This window comes from Choloepus didactylus, chromosome Y (assembly GCF_015220235.1).
Source record: "Choloepus didactylus isolate mChoDid1 chromosome Y, mChoDid1.pri, whole genome shotgun sequence".
Classification (NCBI taxonomy): Eukaryota; Metazoa; Chordata; class Mammalia; order Pilosa; family Megalonychidae; genus Choloepus; species Choloepus didactylus.
The window spans coordinates 7,920,118-7,941,196 of record NC_051335.1 but is presented as its reverse complement, the minus strand read 5'-3'; the positions used below and the strand labels follow the sequence as shown (position 1 = coordinate 7,941,196).

Genomic DNA, 21,079 nt, shown 5'->3' with positions numbered 1-21,079 from the left:
GAGATGGCCTTTCTAAGGGATGTCATTTCAGCTGAAACATGAAGGATGAGAACAAAGCAACTATGACAGGTATCTGGGGAAACAAGCCAAATACCCATCATCTGATGAACGGCCAAACAAAATGTGGTTTATCCATATAATGAGATAGTATTCAATCATAAAAAAGGAATGAAGTTCTGATACATGCTACTACATGGATGGGCCTTAAGTGAAAGAAGCCAGATACAAAAGGCCACGAATTTTATGATTTCATTTTTATGAAATGTCCAGAACAGACAAATCCATAGAGACAGAAGGTAGATTAGTGGGTACCCAGGGCTGAGAGGCAATTGAGGGCAAACAGGAAAAACTGTCAATGGGAATGGGTTTTCTTTTTAGGGTGATGAAAATGTTCTTGAATTATCTAATAGTAATGGTTACACAACCTTGGGAATATACCTTTAAGAATTGTTGACTTGTACACTTTAATTGGGTGATTTTACGGTCCGTGAAATTATATCTCAATTAAGTTGTTCAAAAAAAAAGATGCAATGGATAGTAAAATAGTGGTAGAGTCAATAGCCTGGAGTATAACAAAGTTCAAAGGTATGGACATGGGATTGGGAATGTTGAGGAACAGGAAAATATCATTTGAGCTGAAAAGGTCAAAAGAACCCAGAGATCCTACTGTTGGATGAGTCACCTATAGAGATTCTGACATCACCAAGAATGTTGACCTACACATATAATGAACACTCTCAGTGTCAATGTCTTTGAATGTAAGGAAAACAACATGACACTTACTGGTTGGATTATCTGTGGCAAATTGCACATCGCAAACCCCCATCTCCTTGCCTCTCAGCAAAATTCTAAATACCTATGTGCATATGTATTCATACATACCCACATATATATATATGTACCTCAGTCATCAAACTTATCTCTAAAGGCAGCATTTTTAGAGAGGTGGTCAGAGACAAGTCTTCCATTTAATATTCAGATTTCTAATATTTAGTTTGTTTAAAATGACAATTCTTGACTGATTTTACAATGACCAAAAACTTCTATTATCAATGCAATGGGTATTGAACAATTATTTAAAAATATAAACCCGAAAGCATTGAAAACCAATCTAAAAACTAACATGAGTCACATAGCATTCTATTCACTCTTAAAGGGAAGCAAATCCAAGTTATCAAAAAGTAAACCTACGATGCTGCAACTCCTAAGGGGCTGGTATTCTTTCATTTGTCATTGTTTCTGATATTATGTGTCTGTGCAAAATTGCATTACGAGATGCTGTGAGTGATACATAGGGCTGCCTGTGTGTAATGGTACAGGAAACCTGGTGATTTTAAGGTATGTGGAAATAATCCAGTACAGAAGGGAAATGAGCCCCTGGGTTCTGATTCCAAGTCTGGCTTGGTCCCTGGGACAGATAACAGATGCTGCCTCATTGCCAAGGAATCAAGCTGACTCACAAAGACCTGCTGTGTGGTCTTGCATCTAGTTTGCTAGTCCCAGGACCATAAAACACAGCAGCAAAACCACTCCCATAACTCCTCTCTGGAAATGTATGTATGTGTGGTGGTTAAGCTCATGTGCCAATGTGGCCAGGTGATGGTGCCCAGCTGTTTGGTTAGGTAAAGCCCTGGCCTATCTATTGCTGCGAGGACATTTTGTGGACTTGAAATCTTCAGTATGCTGATTGCATCTATGGTTGTTTACAACTGCAGTCGGCCAAAGGGAGTGTCTTCCACAGTGAGAGCCCTTGAACCTAATCAGTGGAAGGCTTTTAAGGGGGAGGTGATAGCTTCAGCCAACAGAAGAGGGAACTTTGGTGTCTACTGGCCAGCCTCTCTTGGGGAATTCATCGAAGACCCTCACTGGAGTTGCCAGCTCGCAGCCTGCCCTACGGAATTTTGACTCGCGCATCCAACAGTTGTGTGAGACACCTTTATAAAGTCTCATACTATTTGCAGGTATCTCCTGCTGGTTCTGGTTCCCTAGAGCACCGCGACTAATGCAGTTATGGAAAGGCTTGTCAAAGGATTTCTACTTGTCTACACATTTTAGCCACCCCACCCCCAAGCTAAGCATCACTGTGGACTCTAGAAATGGAAAAACAAGTTTTGATGAAAGGTAAGTAATTAAGTAGGTAAGGCTGACTGCTACTGAGTCTTGGAATATTCCAAGACTCAGAGTTGTTAAATTCCAAGTTTTTATTACCCTGTTTCTAACATCTATTACCACTCTATCAAAACAGATACTAGGATGCTAACAATATTTTAAAATTTAAGACTCTTGATTTTATATAATGTTTATTTATTTCAAGTAATTTTGAAACATTTATTACAAATAGCTTTATACTACTAAATATTTATACTACTAAGTTTTGAGGAACTCTTGCAGACTTGCATACAATTTCCTCATTATTGGTAAAGAAACACCAATAAAGAAGTAAAGGGCAAAGTTCTCTATGGACATTGAATAGTAATTTCCTTACAGCTCCAGGAAGGCTTCAGTTATATCATGGACAAAAGTAAATATGTTATGAAATAATGGCTAATTATGATTCTCTGTGCCACAGATGGTTTCTCCCTGCTACCTGAGCCTACATCAAGTCTGTCCCCCATGGCAACAAGAAAAAAAAAAAAAAAGAGGGGAGCTGCAGTGCAAGAATCCTAAGATTAATCACGGAAAGCAAATTGCTATCTCTGTAGCAATAACAACATGGAGGTGGTGTTTCTTTTTTTAATGGACAAAAGGAAAAAAAGAAATGGTAAAAATGTGAAACTGAATTTAAAAGATATCGGAGAGCGGGGAAGAAGCAGAAATGCAAAAGAGAAGAGAGGAAAAAGAAAATGAGATAAAATAAGAAAGCTCTTCCAAGCATCAGCATTTTCCATCATCTCAAGAAATAGTCCATCAGAAACGTAAAGGCAATTTGCTTGCAAGAGCAGAAAAAGAAGAGCTGCATCAGAAATTTGGGATAAAAGACAGTGCATGTAAATTCATGGATTCTAACTTCATTGGGGTTTGCAGCGTTATTCAGCAATCGTTACTCTTAGCCCTAGATCAGCGGTTTTTCAATCCTGGTTAACCATTAGCCTTACCTGGGGGAGATTTTGAAAATAATCATGCACACACCCTACGCTACAATATTCTGATATCTGAATATCAGATATCTGGCCTGGTGTTGCACCGAGAATGGCATTTTTTATAGCTAAGTTGAGAACCATCGTTCAGCTAGAGTCTAGGGGATGGCAAATTTTCTCCGCAAAGAGACAAACAGAAAATAACTTGGGCTTTGTGGACCACGAGGTCTCTGTTGCAACTATTCACCTCTGCTGTTGCAGCCTCAAATTAGCCATAGACTATAAGTAAGTGAGCACATGTGCCTGTGTTCCAATAAAACTTTATTTACAAACACAGATGGTGGGCCAAATTTGGTCCACGAGCCATAGTTTGCCCACACCCCCGTCACTAGCCTGATTCCTCTCTCTATCCCCAAACAGCTGATCCTTTACCTACCCTATCACTATGCTTTTGTCAGCAGATGACCTCTCATTCTACTGCAGTGGGGAAACAGAGGTCAGATGGCAGCAACTCCCTCAAGTTGCTGGCCCATCACCTGCAGACTTAGTATACCTAAATCTGCATCTCTCCTCATCTCTTTCCCTATTTCAAAGGCAGCATCCATTCAAAGAAGAATCCAAGGGAAATCTAATCTGTTCACTTCTATTCTTAGTTCCATTGTGCTCCATCTCCTCCAGTGTCCCACTCCATAAAGCATCCCATTTCCTCCATCTTTAAACCCTCCCTATTCACCGGCTCCTTCCCTTCAGTTAACAAACATATTCAAGCAACTTATCTTTAACCAAAGAACCCTCAAAGCCTTTCTCAACCCTGCATCCTCCTGTAAATACTCACACATGTCTCCCCTTCCCTTAGCATTTCTATAACCTACTGTTTCTTCCTCTCTTCCCATTCACTCCTCAAGTCACTACAGTCTAGCTTCTGTCCCAACCACTCCACCGAAAGTGCTCTCATCAAGGCCACTGAAGACCTCCAGATGTTAAATTCCAAGTTTTTATGTCACTTCACCTCTCTGAAGCATTTGACATTGCTGACTCTTCTTAAAACTCTCCCTGCACTTAGGTTTTGCAATACCATGATAGCTGCCACAATGAGTTCTTCTGCTGCTGCTGGCCCCTTCCATGCTGGAATTCCCTAACATTATTTGGCAAAGTCCCTTGTCTTCTTATTCTACAAATTCTCTCAACAATTTTCATGGTGTCAGCCACCACCCACATGTGAAAATTCCCCAATTTTTTCCCTAGTAGACTCTCGCTCTCTTTCTCTCCCTCCCTCCCTCCCTCCCTGTCTCCCCCTTCCACCCCATCAAGTTCTAGGCCCATATTTTCAAACACTGATTGTAAGTTCTACTCAGATATCTTTTTCCCCAAATCTGTTATTTTCCCTGTAATCCACTTCTTGGTTAATAGCCTCACCAACCACCCAGCTGCCAAAGGTACAAGTCTCCTTATCCCTCAGGACCACTGCTACTCTTCTGAGCCCCATTGTGAAAAATCTGTAAAACTTCTCTACCTGAAGACGTTTTACTTCCATCTGTGCAGTGAATAGCACTCCATACAACTGTGCAGTGCCCAACATGTTCAACCATACATGGTGGTCCTGCTTTACCTCCCAAACCCAATCACTCATCAAATCCTGTTGATTCTCCCTCTAAAATATCTCAGGAATTCATCTCCTTTTAACCATTGCCACTGCAACTGCTTTAGGGCAGACCCTAGTCATCTCTCACTAAGATTATGTGCAATAACTTCCTAACAGTTATTTTTTCTAGTTGCCCACACCAGCAGCCCCTTACTTCTTTTGATAATATTTGTTTCCTCCTCAGGCCACTGTCCAGTCCTATTTTCTCTTTGCTAAGAGGCAGTTAACAAACTGGAACACCATATTCCTGTGGCAGAAGTGCCATGGTTTTGTGTAACGGAAGGGGAGACATTTCTCTTTGGTTTCCTTGTCTCCTTGATGAGGAATGGTATTGTTTTGAGCTTTTGGGTTTTGGCAGCACAAGTTGCTGAGGTAATCAGGATAGACTCCATCCTAACTGAGTATGAGCACCACACTTTAAATAAAATGACAACAAAATGAGGTGCACAATTGAGGGCAGTGATCAACATGGTAAAGCAACTCCAAAACATAATCAATGAGTTATGAGAAGAACTGCAAAATTTATCCGGGAGAAGCCTTAGATTCCCTTCCTGGGGCAGACTAATTTGGATACTTTTTTCCCCTTAATGAACCCCAGGATTATCAGTCAGGTGTCTTTTCTCCTCACCAAAAAACAAATTTTCTTTTCCTTAACAGGAAATAATTTCTTAAGGGTCCTTTATCCTAATAGGAAATGCTTACAAAGTGTCCCACATTTTACCATCTTTATTCCTGTCCATCATGCAAGAAGACCCACAGATCTACCGTTCTCTGAATCCCTTGGCAGGCTTTTCTTAGAAATGAGCTCACATTGACATTCACCAGTTTGCTGGAATAATGGCCAATTGAATGGTAGAATGCAAGCTTTTTTTTTTAACATCAGTTCCTTAAATATGATGCAGAAGGCCCTAATTTTCCTGAGTGGGGGCACCTGACATCTGACCTAATTTAAATAACCTTCCCCCCACTCATACTTAAATATAATTTTCAAATGTGTTATTCTATTTAAAAAATTAATATTGCTGCAAGATATGTGAGTATGTTTAATTTACCCTTTTTTAAATCAGAGCACTGTAACAGTAATCACAACCCAGAGAAAATCTCAGTGCTTTACCAGTAATTATTTCCTACACCGGTTGGCATTTACCTTCTCAAAAAATGTCCAGAATATTCCATTTCCTTCCTAGGCTTGCATAATAGTTTCAGAAAGCAGCCATTTATTTTATTAAAAACCTGCCTTTGCCTCTGGTCCTGATAAGGGAGTTCTGTTGATGGAAATGAGGTTAATTAAAGCCCTAGAATATTAAATTCTCTTACTTTACTGCACAAATCTGAAAAACTAAATCCTTTCTCCTACCATTTATAATATTTCATAACACTGCAGTAATAAAAAGGCAGATTTCTTGAAGTTAGCAATAAATTCAAATCTTTCATTCAGTTAAAAAAGGAGAACAAAACCCCTGCATTTATTAGACAATGAGACAGCTGAAATGGCCTAAAGGGGATGCTGACAGTCACCAGGGTTTGGGGTTTATGCTGACAGTCTTTCATTGTAATACAAAATGCGCTACCTCCTTTACCAAGTGAATGGGCCCTCTGGGATCTGACTTACTCTTCTCCCACTCCTCTTTCCCATCTTGGCCTCTGAAAAATAGGATTGGAACATGGTTCCACCATGTCTGCCAAGAGTCTGTCTACACACCTGGCTTTGAAACAAGTTCAGGGAACAGAGGGAGGAACAGTGGATAAAAGGAAATGTTTCACGGGAAGCTTGAGGCAGAGGCTTCTACAGTCGTGCTAATAGTTTCCTTCAAGATGAACTAGTAAGAAGTTTGGTCAGCCATTTTCTCATCTTTTAACATCCCAATCTTTCCTTAAAACACCTGAATTCAAATCAAAGATAAAAATATTCTTCTATTAAATGGTCTCCTGTAATCTGAAACTAGATCTACCGACAAGACTGAAATCCTAACCCTCGTACTGTGTTGTATAGGCTTCTGCCTATATTTAAACGTTAAATTAAAAAAAAAAAACTTGGAACTACGTCCCTTATGGAATTGTAGTCGACATTGTTCATAAATTTGCCTGAAAAAGTTCCATTTTTCACTCTGTTCACTTCAAACTTGTAATAAAAAGGCAAGCAGGAAATTGTATATAAGGAGGGGTTAAACTGTGCTTGTCAGAAATACGGTAATTAAAGATGAAGACTGAAATTTTGTCTTAGTTGAATTAAGGGTAAGAAAGAAAACTCTAGAAACACTTCTAGATCTATTCTTTATGTCCTAGAGTTGATCTGAGGGAGGAATCCCGTTAATTTCTAAAGGAGCAAATGTGGATAAATATGTGTTAAACTGAGTTGCAGAAACGGCCTTGTTGCCCCCAGCTTCCACATCATTAGATCATAAGCTAAATAAAACAACCCAAATGACATCATATACAAGAATGCTCAGTGGATCTTTGATTTCATACTAAAAATGTTCACTTCAAATGTTAGTAATAGACATAATCTTCATAGGAAGTTCATCTCTCCTTTCAAATGATATATTTCCATCAGGAAAACTCTTTCCCTCATCACAGAAATCTGCAGTGATAATACATATACAATATACTTGATTTCCTATCAGACGAAAACTAGAAAAATCAAAACATGCACTGTGGAAGACTCACCGAGGTGTACAAACATCCCTCACTGTTCATCGCCAAATACAGCTTGGTTTGAACACCTTGAATAGCCACCACTTGAAGACCTACAGGGATGAGGTTAAACAGACCTGAAATTAAAAAGAATATAAAAATACATATATACATACATACAGGTACAGACAGACAGGGCCTCATTCTTCATGTTGCATATACTTGATTCATGGTTGCAGTCACATAACTGGGGCTATAACTACATCTTCCCAGACACCCCGGAAAAAATGGAAGACTTTGGTCACAATTCCATGGTATACATTCAGTGTTGGAAGTGGGGATTCTTGATGCCGCTGGAGAGTTCCAGGAATCTGTCACTACATGAAATAGCTTCATCCATCAACAAACTAAGATTTTAAACTGCTCCCCTATGTAACTGCTGAATTTCACAGACATAGTTAAGGTCTACCAGTTAGGGGAGAGATCGCTAGACTCAGAAGAGATCTCTAGTCCAACTCCCTCATTTAAATTATCCATATTATTTCCAATGCAGTAACTCGAAAATAAATCCAGGCCTTGACAAAATATGTCCTTTTGTAGTCTTACATTCCCAAAGTAGTAGTTCTTAAAGAACCCACATTTTCCCCAAGTTGGGCTTGAGAGGAGTCCTAGCTTTTGGTCTCCAGGAGCAAAGGTTACAGGAATGAAAATAACGAACTTGAGAGAGACTCGATTTTTATTTGCAAAAGAGTTGCAAGTGGGCAAGGCTTCTGGTGCCAGAGAGGCCTTCACTTTTCCATCTGAAGGTTTCACTGTGTGAAACTTACACCCAGGCTCTCCTCACAATCACACACCACTCACTGGAGGAAATCAGTGGGCGTCCTCCCCTTACCAGCTGTCGACTCCTTCCCACACCCTGAATAAAAATAAAATGGTACATTTTTAAAACAGTGCTTGCCACACACATCTTTTGAAAATAGCCTGTGCACCTTTCTTTCAGGAGTCACAGACCAGTGTTGATAGTTTTGCCTGGTTGTTTAAGTTTCATGAGGATGATAAATTGATCTGCTATCATTTCCGGAAACAAGAATGTCAAGGAGTCACTCCATGGGTAAGAACAGCTTTTATGGACTCTCTTATCTCTGTGCATTTAGATTCTACTGCAGTAGGTAAGGAAAATATGGATGAGAGATATTAAGAACTAAATACTCATTGGTGAACCAATAATGGATCATTCCCTTAAAATCAGGGTGTTACCAAAGAGGAGCTAGGACATTTTGTACAGTTCAGAATACAAGTGTTCCTACCACATGCTGCTGAAGGCATTTCATTCGATACTCATCATATTAAAAGCTGTGCCCTTCTGTTATGCAAGGTAAGGGAAAGTAATTGCACAGATTGCAAGCCACGATCTCATGTTATGTTTGACAATGTAGCACACAGGAAAGAAGTCTGATATCTTTGAGTGTGTTATAGACATGCCATATCTCTTTTGGTTGATGAAGCCTTGCTCAAAGCAGCTGCTCAACACATGTGGATTGATAGCAATCTGCATGGTGAAACATGATAATATCATATTTGGAGGAAATGAATAGATCACAGTCCCATTACATAAAAGGTCAGAGTTTAAAATTCAGACATCTAAAAAAGCAAAGCAAAACAAAGCAAAAACCTCCGTATAGGCTTGATTTAGGAGCCATACCACCAGATAACACTAGGCAAGCAACCATGAGCATACATCAGAAACCTAGTTTAGTCAGAGTAACAGACGATAAAGAATGATAAATGAAATTCAGAACTATTTCTAGAACCTAAATTTTTTATAATATTCTGAACCTTCTTAGTTTTCTTAATGTAGTTTGTAACAAGGAGACACAGCTAGAAATAGGGACAGGGATAGGGAGAGAGAGAAAAAAAGACTGACTGTCACGTTGTGCCCCATCCACTGTTTGTTTTCCACAAAACAAAACCTTGATGAGAGAAGCAAGAGTGAAGGGTGGCTGATCACACTAGTCAAATATTTTCTATTTCTTAGACATTCAAGACAGAACATAAACTGGGTTGCTTTTAAAGTCTATCTAATCTAAGGAGGCAGTCCTTCCAGATAAAAATGAAATTATATCAGGGGTGTGCTTGGACAGAGTTGACATCTTCCTATGCACCTTTATTTCCCTAAAATTAAAGTACTTCCTCATGGACTTAAAATATTATTTTGATCAGGATGAAAATATTCTAAATACGAGAAGAAAACAATTGATTTCTTTTGTGTATATAAAACACACTCATTAAACACCTAAAATCTCTTTTTCTCTTTCAATTTCGAAGAAGCTGTAAATAAATGAAAGTACTCTTGTTTCTGTTTTGCTTACATAAAAACAAACATCTCCCCTTAAAGGACCATTTTCTAAGGGCCATGTACACAGCTGGCAGTCAATGTTTGCTGAATATGACACTGTACTTCTCCATAAGTCGGGCCAAGGTCAATTTCACAAAGGAAGTACATAATAAAAGTGTATCTTAATGTAGAATGGAAAGATGTGGCATGTTGGACAGGGAATGCCACTTACTGTAGGTTTGAAACAAGGGCAAACTATTCTCTTAAAATCGCCTTCACAGTACCCAAAGCGGACATAATAAAACTGTACTCATAAAATGTCTATCATCCTTTCCTTTTCAGGATTGGCTGATTGGCTCAGGATGAGATTTTATTGGACTGATATTTACCACTGTAATAAATCTACACAAGGTAAGCTTAAATGCATAATATCAAACATATGTTTCTGGAAATTGATATACCTGGACTAAACTAACTTGTTCTATCACGATCTGGCCTGCCATGTGAGGTTAAAAATAACCTAAAAACCACTCAAATTGAAGTAAATGATAAAAAACTTAATAAAAAAAATAAGAGAAAGTAATAAAAAGAGAGTAAAAATACAAATGGAATACCAGGAATACATATTAGGGAAACACTATATAAATTAAAGGGTGATGGCTGAAGACAAAACTTGTATTCTTGTTGCACTCATTTGAAGTAATGAAATAAAGAATTAAGGCCAAGAAAATTACTTGGCTCTTGACATAAAGATGAATACACTTTGGTGGCTAGACTTTCATTTTGATAGATGATTGTAATTATTAAATATTCTTGTTTCATAATGGCTATGCCACACAATATTCTTAATGGGAAGCTACACTTGTTCCCGTGCTTCCGGCCACACTTGGCATCAGGATAGGGTTGAGCCCCACTCACTTGCTATTTCTTTTGACATAGTTGCCAGGTGTATACATCATGTTTTGACAACAGAGAAATTGGCAGAGAATGCCACGCTGTATCAGTCAGTTATAAGATGACCAAAAGCAGAAACTATGCATATGTAGGAACTGAAAAGCCAAAACCTACTATTTGATATAAAGCTCCATACTAAGAAATGAAGGTTTGATTTACGTGGTATGTATTCTATACCAGCTGCATACAATGTCATCTTGAACATGAATATGGTCTATCACTGTTTACAAGGCACAGAGAATGAGTCATCCAATCTATTTCACACATGAACCCTGGACCCAACCTATTTTTCCTCTGATTTGAACCTAGAAGAGATGCTAAAATTTGGATAGAGGAAAACTGGGTGGGGTTCAGCAGCAGAAGCAATCACCAACCTCCCTTCAGTAAGGCTCAAGTGACCCATTTTAATAAGGCTCTTTGGAAAAGACAGATGCTTATATCCCCTAATCCCTTCTCCAAACACCGCTATGTACCAACAATTTATGGGGATGTTTTATTACTGACCATCATGCTCTCGTAGGATTACAGTAAAATGCTAAAACCTAGTTCCACTAGGTTAATTGTTTCAATTATGCAAGAGCATGCATAAAAGACCATTCAGAATACTCACTGTAGAACTTTAATATCACAACATTAACCCAGCATTTTGCAAAACAATGAAGAACCAGTTAGAATGGATGTTTTCATCCTAGGTACCAACAGAGCTGTCTTCAAGGGTAATTGAAGGTGACTTCCTCTTGAGGTCATATCTTGGACATCAGCCCAGGAAGCATTCCTTAAAAGTGTGAAACCCTCTTACAATTAACACTGGGACCCTTGCCTGTGGCTTTGCTGTCTACAGCCACACATCTCTAAAAAAGCTGCAGAGTACTTGTTAACATTCAGACTTGTTTTCCTTGGCTGTTTTCTCAGCCAACAATGGGCATATTTACGGGAAATTAGCAGAATCTGGGGAAAATGCAGTACGAATCGAGAAAAATACAGAATGAATTGTGAGAACTAAGTGTTTTAGCCTCATGGAACATTTAACTGTGCTGCAGAAATCTGTAAACTGCAAGAAAAGACCAATTAATGTCATCAAAGAGAGCATTTCTCTATTTGTGAGTTTATTTTTTATTACTCGAAATAAACAAAGCACATGCAAGGAAAGGTTGTGTAACATCTTGAAATCACATTACTTAAAAATTAGAAGTAAAACTGACTTTATTGTTATAATTTCCCTTTTAGGTTCACCATTATGGTCTCTAATTTGGTCTCTGCTTGAACCATGGTTAAAAATAAAACGCTAAAGGAAATCTGTTTACCCACCTGTGGAGATATCTCAAAGTTAAAATCCAAATTAGTCTCTGAGTCACAGGGTGGGGGGTGGGGAAGAGAAGTGAAAGCCTGAAATGATGGATTACTTGTGCAGCAAACCACTCCTCTCTCTTGGGGTGAGACTGGTTCTTAACAGTGGAGACAATGTGCTATTGCAGGATCAGTGTGTAGGTGAATAGATTTTCCGTGGGGAAAAAAGTAATAAAATCCAAAGGACGGCCATAAATCTATCTCGATTACCATGGAGATGACATTTGGACTGTTCTTCAGATGGTGTCAACAATATTTGCTAAAGTTCAGTATTTTAGATATTATCATGTTCATCCACCTTTAGGATACCCCGCATAAACAGGATTATACGGTGTGACGCTATTTTGCACTCACTTCAGGATTTCATGATGGTAGTTTATTAAAAAAATAAATAACGAAAAAGAACACAAAGCCAACGACATGCTGGGCTATACTATTTATTTTGCAGCGACTTACTGTAAGTGGTGTCCTTGTCTTTGGTGCCATCAATAGTTCCATCTGCCTGCAGCTGCAAGTGGTAGCCTTGTCGGCTGTAGAGTCTGGTAACTATACCCTTCAGCTGAGACTCTGCAAAGAGAACAATGGTTTGGATCGATTGGTAAGTTGTGCATAAGCAGGTGAAGAGTCTCACAAGAAGTCAAAATTCCAATTTCATTGACAAGTCTTAGTGGAATAAGGTCAAACCACATTGTTTGAAAGAGCCCTCTGGAAGAAAGAAAACAAGCAAGCAAATTCCAAGTTTCAGAATAATCTCCAAACTGAAGAAATACTGTTTTCAGCTTGGCAACACTGGTAAAGTCCTAAAGCTTCTGGCAGCTTCTAGTTTCTGACATTCTGTCCTTTTGCATACAGAGTGGTACTCTGTCTCATTGAGCATACAGAATGGATTGGCAAATGGCATATTCTGCCTTTTCATAATGTGCCACTTTTCACGGGGAAGAAAAAGGAGATAATCTAAGAGTCGTTTGGCAACCAGGTACCAAAAACCCTCTGCCAAAAAGATTTCCTTTGGAACTACCACAACTTGAATTGCCTCCTCCATTCTAAGAATGTTGAAAATCCATATATAACCTGGAACCCCATCAAAGGACTTGATTTAGAAAACAGCCTTCAAGATGAAAAAAGAGGGGGACAAAATCAAATGACCATTGCCATAAAGCACAATATTGGTTATCCTTAGGAAAAATGGGCACAAAAAGGGCAGGGCTTTTGTTGGTGGGGAGGAAAGAAAATCAGTTCATATTCATGTTCAAACTTAACATCAGAAACCTGAGTATATGAAACATGTACTCTTAATTTAAATGATTTTCAGTTGTGAATCACCATTGATTAATAAAGTATCTAATTTACCAACAACAGCCCTCCTATCTGAAATTTGTTTTCACTGAACATAGACATCTGCGCTGAAATAGTATTTATGTGATTACTCAGGCCACATAATCATGCCTTTCAACTGCTGAATCCTTTTTAAAAACAAGCCTAATTGACAGCTAATGCATTAAAAACTTTGTGCAAACAGAAAATGTCTGCATTTCCATTCCAGGGTGTGTAGAACACATAGTGAGTAACGGATAGAGAGATAAGTCTGAGTTCCCCGTAATGATATTTAGGTAGGTAAAGGCAAGAAAATAGTACAAAACATTCGTTAGGTTAAGAAAGGCCAAATAAGCTGCATATTCTCTGGCAGGTCTACTTTGACGCAACCTGATACCTAGAGCTGTGCGATTTTTCCCCAACAAGGACACGGGAATATCGCGCTCCTCTTTATCACTGAGTAGGGGCAAACGGATCCACAACCAGGTTATGAATTAAAGCTCCCTCCTCAATCCTGCATTTTAACAGTAAGTAACCCCAATTCTACTAGCCTAACCAGATCACTAAGGCTTTTGCCACAAGGCTCTAGGAATCCCCACCATCCTCCCCCCAAAACCACCTCAAAGCTGCACCACAAGTCTGTCCTGGTAAGCTTAAAAGTGATCCAAGAAAATGTAATGCCTAGACAGCAGAAGCCCACATCCCGCCCCTGGGGATGGAAGGTGGAGGGGATGGGTCAGGAAGCAGGCAGCCTCAAGGCAAGAGAGGGATTCCCCAAATTCTCCAAGGGGCAGTGGTCTCTGCCCAGCTCCGAGGCTGCAATCTCCACGCCACACACAAGACTGCCATGTCTGGAGCGTGCCTCCCTGGTGCCCTCAGGGCATGCACACATGTGGCCTGCCTGAAGCTGAGGGCGCGCCTCCCGGACAGGGTGTGCCCCCCGGCTCTGCCCCTGTCCCAGGGCAGTTGCAATGCAGCAAGTCTGTAACCATTCCGAATGAGGAGAGGAAGCAATCGCCGCCTCTCGCAGGAACACGGGCCAGTCGGCCTCATCCGCACAAGATGGTCCACCGACAAACTCACCTACGCTTACCTGCCAGCCCCCCACCCCACCCCGCTCCAATCTCAAAGTCGGAAAAAAAAAAAAAAAAGTCAAGAGCCCCTTCCAACCTGGTCTTCTCCTGCGCCGTTTCTTGGAGCCGAAGAGTTTGACCCGGGAAAAGACACTTGTTTTTGTCTTGCCTTTACTGGGGCTGCTGACACACTTGCAGGCGTTGGATTTCTCACGCTCGCGGGTTTGTCTTTTCTGCCGATCAGCGAGCTGGCGATAGCCGCCGCCATAGCCATGACGCCCACCACGCCCACCACCACCACCACGCCCACGCCCACCACGCCCACGCCCACCACCACGCCCACCACGCCCACGCCCACCACCACCACCACGCCCACCACCACCACCACCACGCCCACCGCCGCCGCCGCCGCCGCCGCTTTGGCTGCCCCTCTCCGGGTTTCGCCGCCGCCGCCTCTCGCTTCTGCGCTCCTCGTCCGCTCGCTCTAGCGCCTTCTTTGCCGCTGGGTCTCCGGAGCCGGCGCTCGCCCGGGCTGGCTGCGAACACTCCGGCTTCAGCCGAAGAGGGGGCTCAGCATGCCGTCCGAGATCCCCCGGCGGTGGTCCGGATCCTGTGCGGGCGGCTTGGCTGCCTGGGTCTCAGCCGACCCCACAGCCCCGGGCCCGGATCGCGGACGAGACAGGCAGGCGAAAGCAGAGCTGCGCGATTGCGTGCGCTCGGGCCCTGCGCCCCGAGGACACTGTGCCAGTCCAAGCGGCTCGGGTCGGAGTTTCGCAGCACCCCCAGCCCTGTGCCGCGCGCGGAGGGGGCCGGAGGAGGGAGGCGGGCGGAGGGAGAGGCCGCGAGCGCGGGCGGCAGGAGCTGGGGCGGAGGGATGTAGAGGGGAGGCAGCGCGCCCTCGCCCGGGCCCCTCCGAGGCTCCCACTAGTCCTCGCAACTTGTCGGCCTGCCAATCGCGAAAAGTTGGCCGGTGGCCGCTTTCCGACGGAGATCAAACAGGTAAGGGCCTCGCATCCTGGCTGCTGTTGCTGCTGCTGTCGCTGCGGCGGCTGCTCAGAGCGCGTCACAGTCGCAGCGCAGGAATTCAGTCGCCGCAGGCACCCTCCCGGAGACTGAAGTGTGCGACGGTCTCCCTCCGGCCCTCTCTCCCCCGGCGGCCCCTCCCTCCCTGAGCCGAAGCCGCGGGCCGCCCCCACCAGGCCCTACCCGCCCCCCAACCCCTAAGTCCCAGGCGGGCCGCTCGGGCTAACACCTGTAGGAGCTTAGGCACTGCCCCATCGCCCAATGCCTTCTTCCTTTCTGTACCCGAAAGGAGCTTCGGGAAGAAACAGCGATGGAGGAGGCACCGGGGTGTGGGGGTGTTTCCTTAGTGGCTGACTCCCAACTGGCCAGATGGCGCCCGGGCTGGAGCCCCTGGAAAGTTCGGCACCCCTCCCCCCTCCCCTCCCCCACCTTGCCCCAGGCTGGGACTCAGCAACACGTCCCTACCCCCACCCTGGCTGAGGTCTTTCGTGTGGCGACACTTGTAGCCATCCGGGAGAGGAGGCCAGAGCTTCCAGACGGGCTCAGCCCCCGCGGCCACAGCAGCAAGCAGCAGGCACTGCAGAGCTGCGCTCGCACACCACGCTGCCCCCCAGTGGTTTTGCTGACTTTTCATTTCAGGCTAACTTAAGCGGGCGGGAGCCCCGTTTATCTTCGGCGCCCCCCTCATCTCCCCGTTCAAGTTTGGGATCCAAGCAGAGAGGCTGAGTCGTGGACCACAAGCAGTATTTCGGAAATGCCATATCCGAGCTTCGTTATTTCAGCTCTGGCCCTATCTCCAGTCTCCTAATTTTTTTTTTTTTTTTCTGCTCATCAATCTCAGACAGCTCCCTGCTTCCCCTGTTCAGGTTTTTTTGCTGGCCTCAGACTATTCACCAGTCCTGGCCTCTCTCTGTTCTGTTTTAATCTGCAGGAGAAGAAAAGGAGTTTTCAGGGTCTAGAACGCCCTAAAGACCAGTCCATCGGCATGCCTACCTTCAAATAGTCTCAATTCTTTTACTATTACTATTTTATGTGATTTCTGAGGCCAAGAAGGAAGCCCCAATTTGGGGATCCAGGGAAAGGCTGTTCTCTCTTGGAACTGCCAGCACATTCTTTACTGGACCTACCCGCTCACCCCCACCTTTAAGATCTTTTCAGATTTGATGTAGATTTGAATCCAGATGCTCAGCCTGCCCCAGACTCCCAGCCCTTCCTTTCTTGCTGGAGCTCCAGAGAAGGAGGAAGCTCTTTCTGGCTTCTTAGCCCATCAGCGTGGGATCACGTGACACTTCTGTAGTTGCTTCACAGGGGAAGCTGCTGCCACCTCCCCTAATACCTGTTGCAGACCTTGAAATATCTCTTGCCCCACTGAGGAGCACTATTGTGTGTCTGCAAAGAAAGAAAAAAAGCAGGCTGGGGTGCAGGTGCAGGGGCTGAGATGGACAGTTACAGGAGAATGATGTTCACTGGTCTGAAACTCCCTGTGGGTTGGCCTACTTCCCTGTGCTTTTGGCTTTCCCAAAAGGAAATGGTAGGACAAGGGAGAAGAGCTATTTATCACCTCAAGTCAACTCTTGAGTTGTCTGCTCCCAGTGGACCTCAAACTCCTGGAAAACAGGGACCGGGTCTTGGCCACTACTATATTCCCAGCACCTGGCACAGTTCCTGGCACACAGTATATGCTCAATAAAAGTTTGCTGAAAATAATTGGTGAATGGATGATTGATTTCTAAAGATTCTGAAAGATAGGAGGTTTCCCTGTGCAGAATATATGCAACTGCTGAGTCAAATTCCAGGTACCATGGAGAGAAATAATCTCACCAAAAGATGGGTCATAAGAACCTTTGTCCAGGGCCAAATATTTGGTGTGTGGGATGGATGGTTAAGAAGTCTCTGCTCACTCTCTGCACGTTTTTACCTCTTCCTGAGCAACAACCCCAAGGGCCCCTTGGGAACCTGAAACAAAGCAGACATGCAAAACTAAGGGAGGACTGACTTCTGATTCAGGGCAGGCATGGAACTTGGGAAGAATGAGGAGGGCATACTGAGAAAATAAGGAGTACTTCCCCATATTCTTTTTCTTCCACTTCCCAACCAGGAGAGCTCTCACTGTTTGCTTATGCAAACATCCTCCATAAGGTATTTTCCAGATTCCTGCAGAATTACTGGGTATGGCTGCTCTGAGGTACAAACTGGAGGGAAACAGAGAAAACTTCAGTGATATATGATGAGGACGGGGGACGCTTATCGTTAAAAATTCACAAACACAAACACATAACTACATTGGCACAGTTTCCGACCCCTGCCCACCCTTGCCCAGCTTTGGGGAAATTAGAGAATTAAACCCTATGCCATCATGAGCTTACGGAGTCAACTGGATGACTCTATAAGTGTTTATATACACCTTTCTTACTCTAACCCCTCTCTCCCCAGTTAAATGTTATAATCTTGGAAACTGAAAGATATAGGGAGAACCAAACACTCCCTCTTCCACATATGCCTGTGAGCCCATAAAGGGACTTCTGCCTTTCTATATAGCCCCCTTTATTCTCTGTGCACAGAAGAAATGACAGGTGATTGGTGAGATTGGGGACGGGTCTCCACAAAGAGAACTCAAGGGGGCCTGTGACTAGAGGGTAAATTCAATCCAGGTGGAAAATGAGGGAAGGCCATTTGACCCTGGGTCCAAATCATCTTGTCCAATTCAGCTTAACCATTAACAAGGTGGATGCTTTGATCACTACAAAATTCTCATGCCTATTTCTCAGATGTTTCAGAACTCAGGGAAGAGAGAGTATGAATTTCCCTCTCCAGTCCCCAAAGGGGAGCCGTTGGTAAGCATAATGAAAGCCAGAATTGAGGCCCACCTTAGGGAAGCATATTGGGCCTTTCCCTTCTGCCCCTCCTGTCCCACTCCCTGCAGTTCTCACTGTCCCCTTGCCATGGAAGTTCTTGACTCTTCTCCTGATCTGTTAGGGTTTCAGTTCTCTCTGTGTTACCTCAGAGCTCCCAACCCCTCTATGCTGGTTTGGAGCACTCTCCTCTGCTCCGGGACCTCCTGTCCCCACTGCACTAAACAAGCTCTCTCCTGGAATGTTCAAGAAGAAAGCCTTCTTAGCTTCTTTCTCCAACTCAACCCCCAAGGAGTCTAGACTGGGGTGGGGGTGGGAGGTAGGAGACATACGTTTTAATCCTTTCTCTGCCACTAATGGCTATGTGACTATGGGCATGTCATTTCTCCTGTTGGAGCCTCAGTTTCCCCATCTTTAGAAAGTAATGCTTTAGACTAGAGTAGTGCTTTCACATCGTATTCTGCAAAGTCCTAGGAGCATGTGGAGGTGACTTAAGTGCCCTCCCCTTGTGCCCTCCCCTTGCTTCGACCATAGTACCTGTACATAGCTTCATCTATTTTATATATTGGGGTTCTTTGTATAATTTCATATAAGAAATTGAAATATTCCATTGCCCAAAACGACATTTGAAAACCTGTAGATGAGATGGTCTTTAAGAGCCTTCTGGCTCTGAGGGCTGAAGATATTTTTGCATTCCCCTCTGCTCCTCCTACCTCCCCTCCCCTCCCCATCCCACCAGAACATAAAACTCTAAATTGGACTCCAAAGAAAAATACAAAAATCCCCTGGCTCCACTCCACGTGGATTCACTTGAGACGCAAGTTTTAGGAGCCTCTTCAGAGAGAGTTATGTGAGTTTATCAGAGCGTAGAATTCCGATCGTTCTCTGCCAATCTCTTTTGGCAGGCCTCAGATGGGCTGTAAAGAAGCTGAGAGGACCTGCTCTCAAGAGGCATCTCTGGGAGAGAGAAGGAAACCCACACAGATGCGACTGTGATGAGGGAAAATGAGGGAATTCAGGCTGCCTGATTAGGTGGAGCCTCCATACCCTTTAAGCAGGAAGGAATTGGCTGCCTCTCTGAAACCTTGAAAGCAAGAGATTTCAAACATCCTTCCATCATGAAGAGAAATAAAATCAAAGCCACGTGCTACTTTGCTCTTCGTCTCCACTAACAGTCCATCAAAACATCTGAGTGGCCAGTTACCAGGTGGAGGACTGCTGGTGAGCTCAAAGAGGGGGAAAAGGGAGTGCAATATGGCCCAGCAACACTAGGACAGGAAATGGGGTATTTAAAAGATTGGGCAGCAGGTACCATGTCTCATGGTCTATCTAATTACATGCAAAAGCCCAGAAAAACAACTGGATAGAAATACAAATGAGATTAGAATAGAGCCATTAGCAAAGGCTGTTACCATTAATCTCCAAGCAGGAAGAAAAATGCAATTTAAAGAAATCTTGTCAGTATCACACTAGGATACCAGGGACAGAAAGAGTGGCTGTTTTCTTATGTAACATCACCTGACACATTTTATTACCTGGCAAAGACTCTCCTTACTCAGATCATTTCAGAGAGCTCTGCCTCAGAAACAAAGGTCTCCAGACCAATTTTCAGAAATTGATTGGAGCTCCTGATTTGCATTCGGAATGAGAAGCCATGAGACTCCAGGCTTGGATGTCACCAGGATGGTGTCTTGATCTTCATTATGTCCCTCTCTCCAAGATCATTCTCTAAATTCTTAAGCTAAAGAATTTCTTGGCACCACCTATGATTTATATTTGAAATCAATTGGGACAGACACTACAGAAGCAAGAAGCTGAAAGCAATGAAAGCTGGAAGAGAAGGGCAAGACCAGCAGACACCACCATGTGCCTGGCCATGTGGCAGAGGAGCCGAGGATCGCTGGCAGCCCGTCTTCAGGAACAAAGCATTGCCTTGATGATGCCTTGATTTGGACATTCTCACTGCCTCAAAACTAAGGTATTCTGGATGGATGGCTGCTGGGAACCCATTGCCATAGCCAGCTTTTCTTCAGTACTTAAGGATTTACCCGGGCATTAAGTAATGAGAATTTCGAAACCATATTTGAGAAGTACTTCCATCCAGTGTTATTTGTGTTTACTTCTTAATAGTCATTTTTTAAATGAGGCTGGCATTCATGTCTTCATTTTGGGCTGTATTAGTGCAGGTCTTCCTAAAACAGAGGCCAACTGGCAGGATGTAATAAGTGATTTGAGAAGAATTGAAGATCTTATTCAATATATACATATTGATGCAACTTTATACACTGAAAGTGATGTTTATCCAAATTGCAAAGTAACAGCGATGAAATGCTTTCTTCTGGAATTGTGAGTTATTTCACATGAATCCAGAAATATGGACATTGATGAAACAGTAGAAAACTTTATCATCCTAGCAAACAGCAGTTTATCTTCTAATGGGAATATAACAGAATCTGGATGCAAAGAATGTGAGGAACTGGAGGAAAAAGATATTAAAGAATTTTTAAAGAGTTTTGTATATATTGTACAAATGTTCATCAACCCTTCTTAATTGCAACTGATCCTCTTCAGCATTTCTATTATTAACAAATGTCTTCCTGCTGCTTAGAGACAAAACACTCTGCATTTCAAACATGCTGCCAAAATAAGATTTTCTAGCAAGAAGATGATTAGGATCTTGGAGCAGATGAACTCTTAGATAAGAAGACAGAAAAATGTCATTGAGTATAGTGGTGACTATGAACTGTCCTCAGACTTATTTTGTTCTTTTATTTTTAATTTATTACTGAAAGTGTGCATATTGTTATGTAATATTAAATGTTGAATAA

At 42.8% G+C, this 21,079-nt stretch overlaps 1 protein-coding gene and 1 pseudogene across 1 annotated transcript in view; one reads left to right on the top strand and one right to left on the bottom strand.

Moving 5' to 3' along the window:
- The window catches only part of FGF13 (fibroblast growth factor 13), an 83,881-nt gene extending 69,237 nt beyond the window's left edge, over positions 1-14,644 (bottom strand). Inside the window, 4 exon segments of the mRNA XM_037822802.1 lie at positions 7,387-7,490; positions 12,446-12,556; positions 14,474-14,617; positions 14,620-14,644. Of these exon segments, the coding sequence (XP_037678730.1) occupies positions 7,387-7,490; positions 12,446-12,556; positions 14,474-14,617; positions 14,620-14,644 (384 nt within the window).
- Positions 14,645-20,256: 5,612 nt separating this feature from the next.
- On the top strand, positions 20,257-20,802 carry LOC119524267 (annotated as a pseudogene).
- Positions 20,803-21,079: the final 277 nt, after the last annotated feature.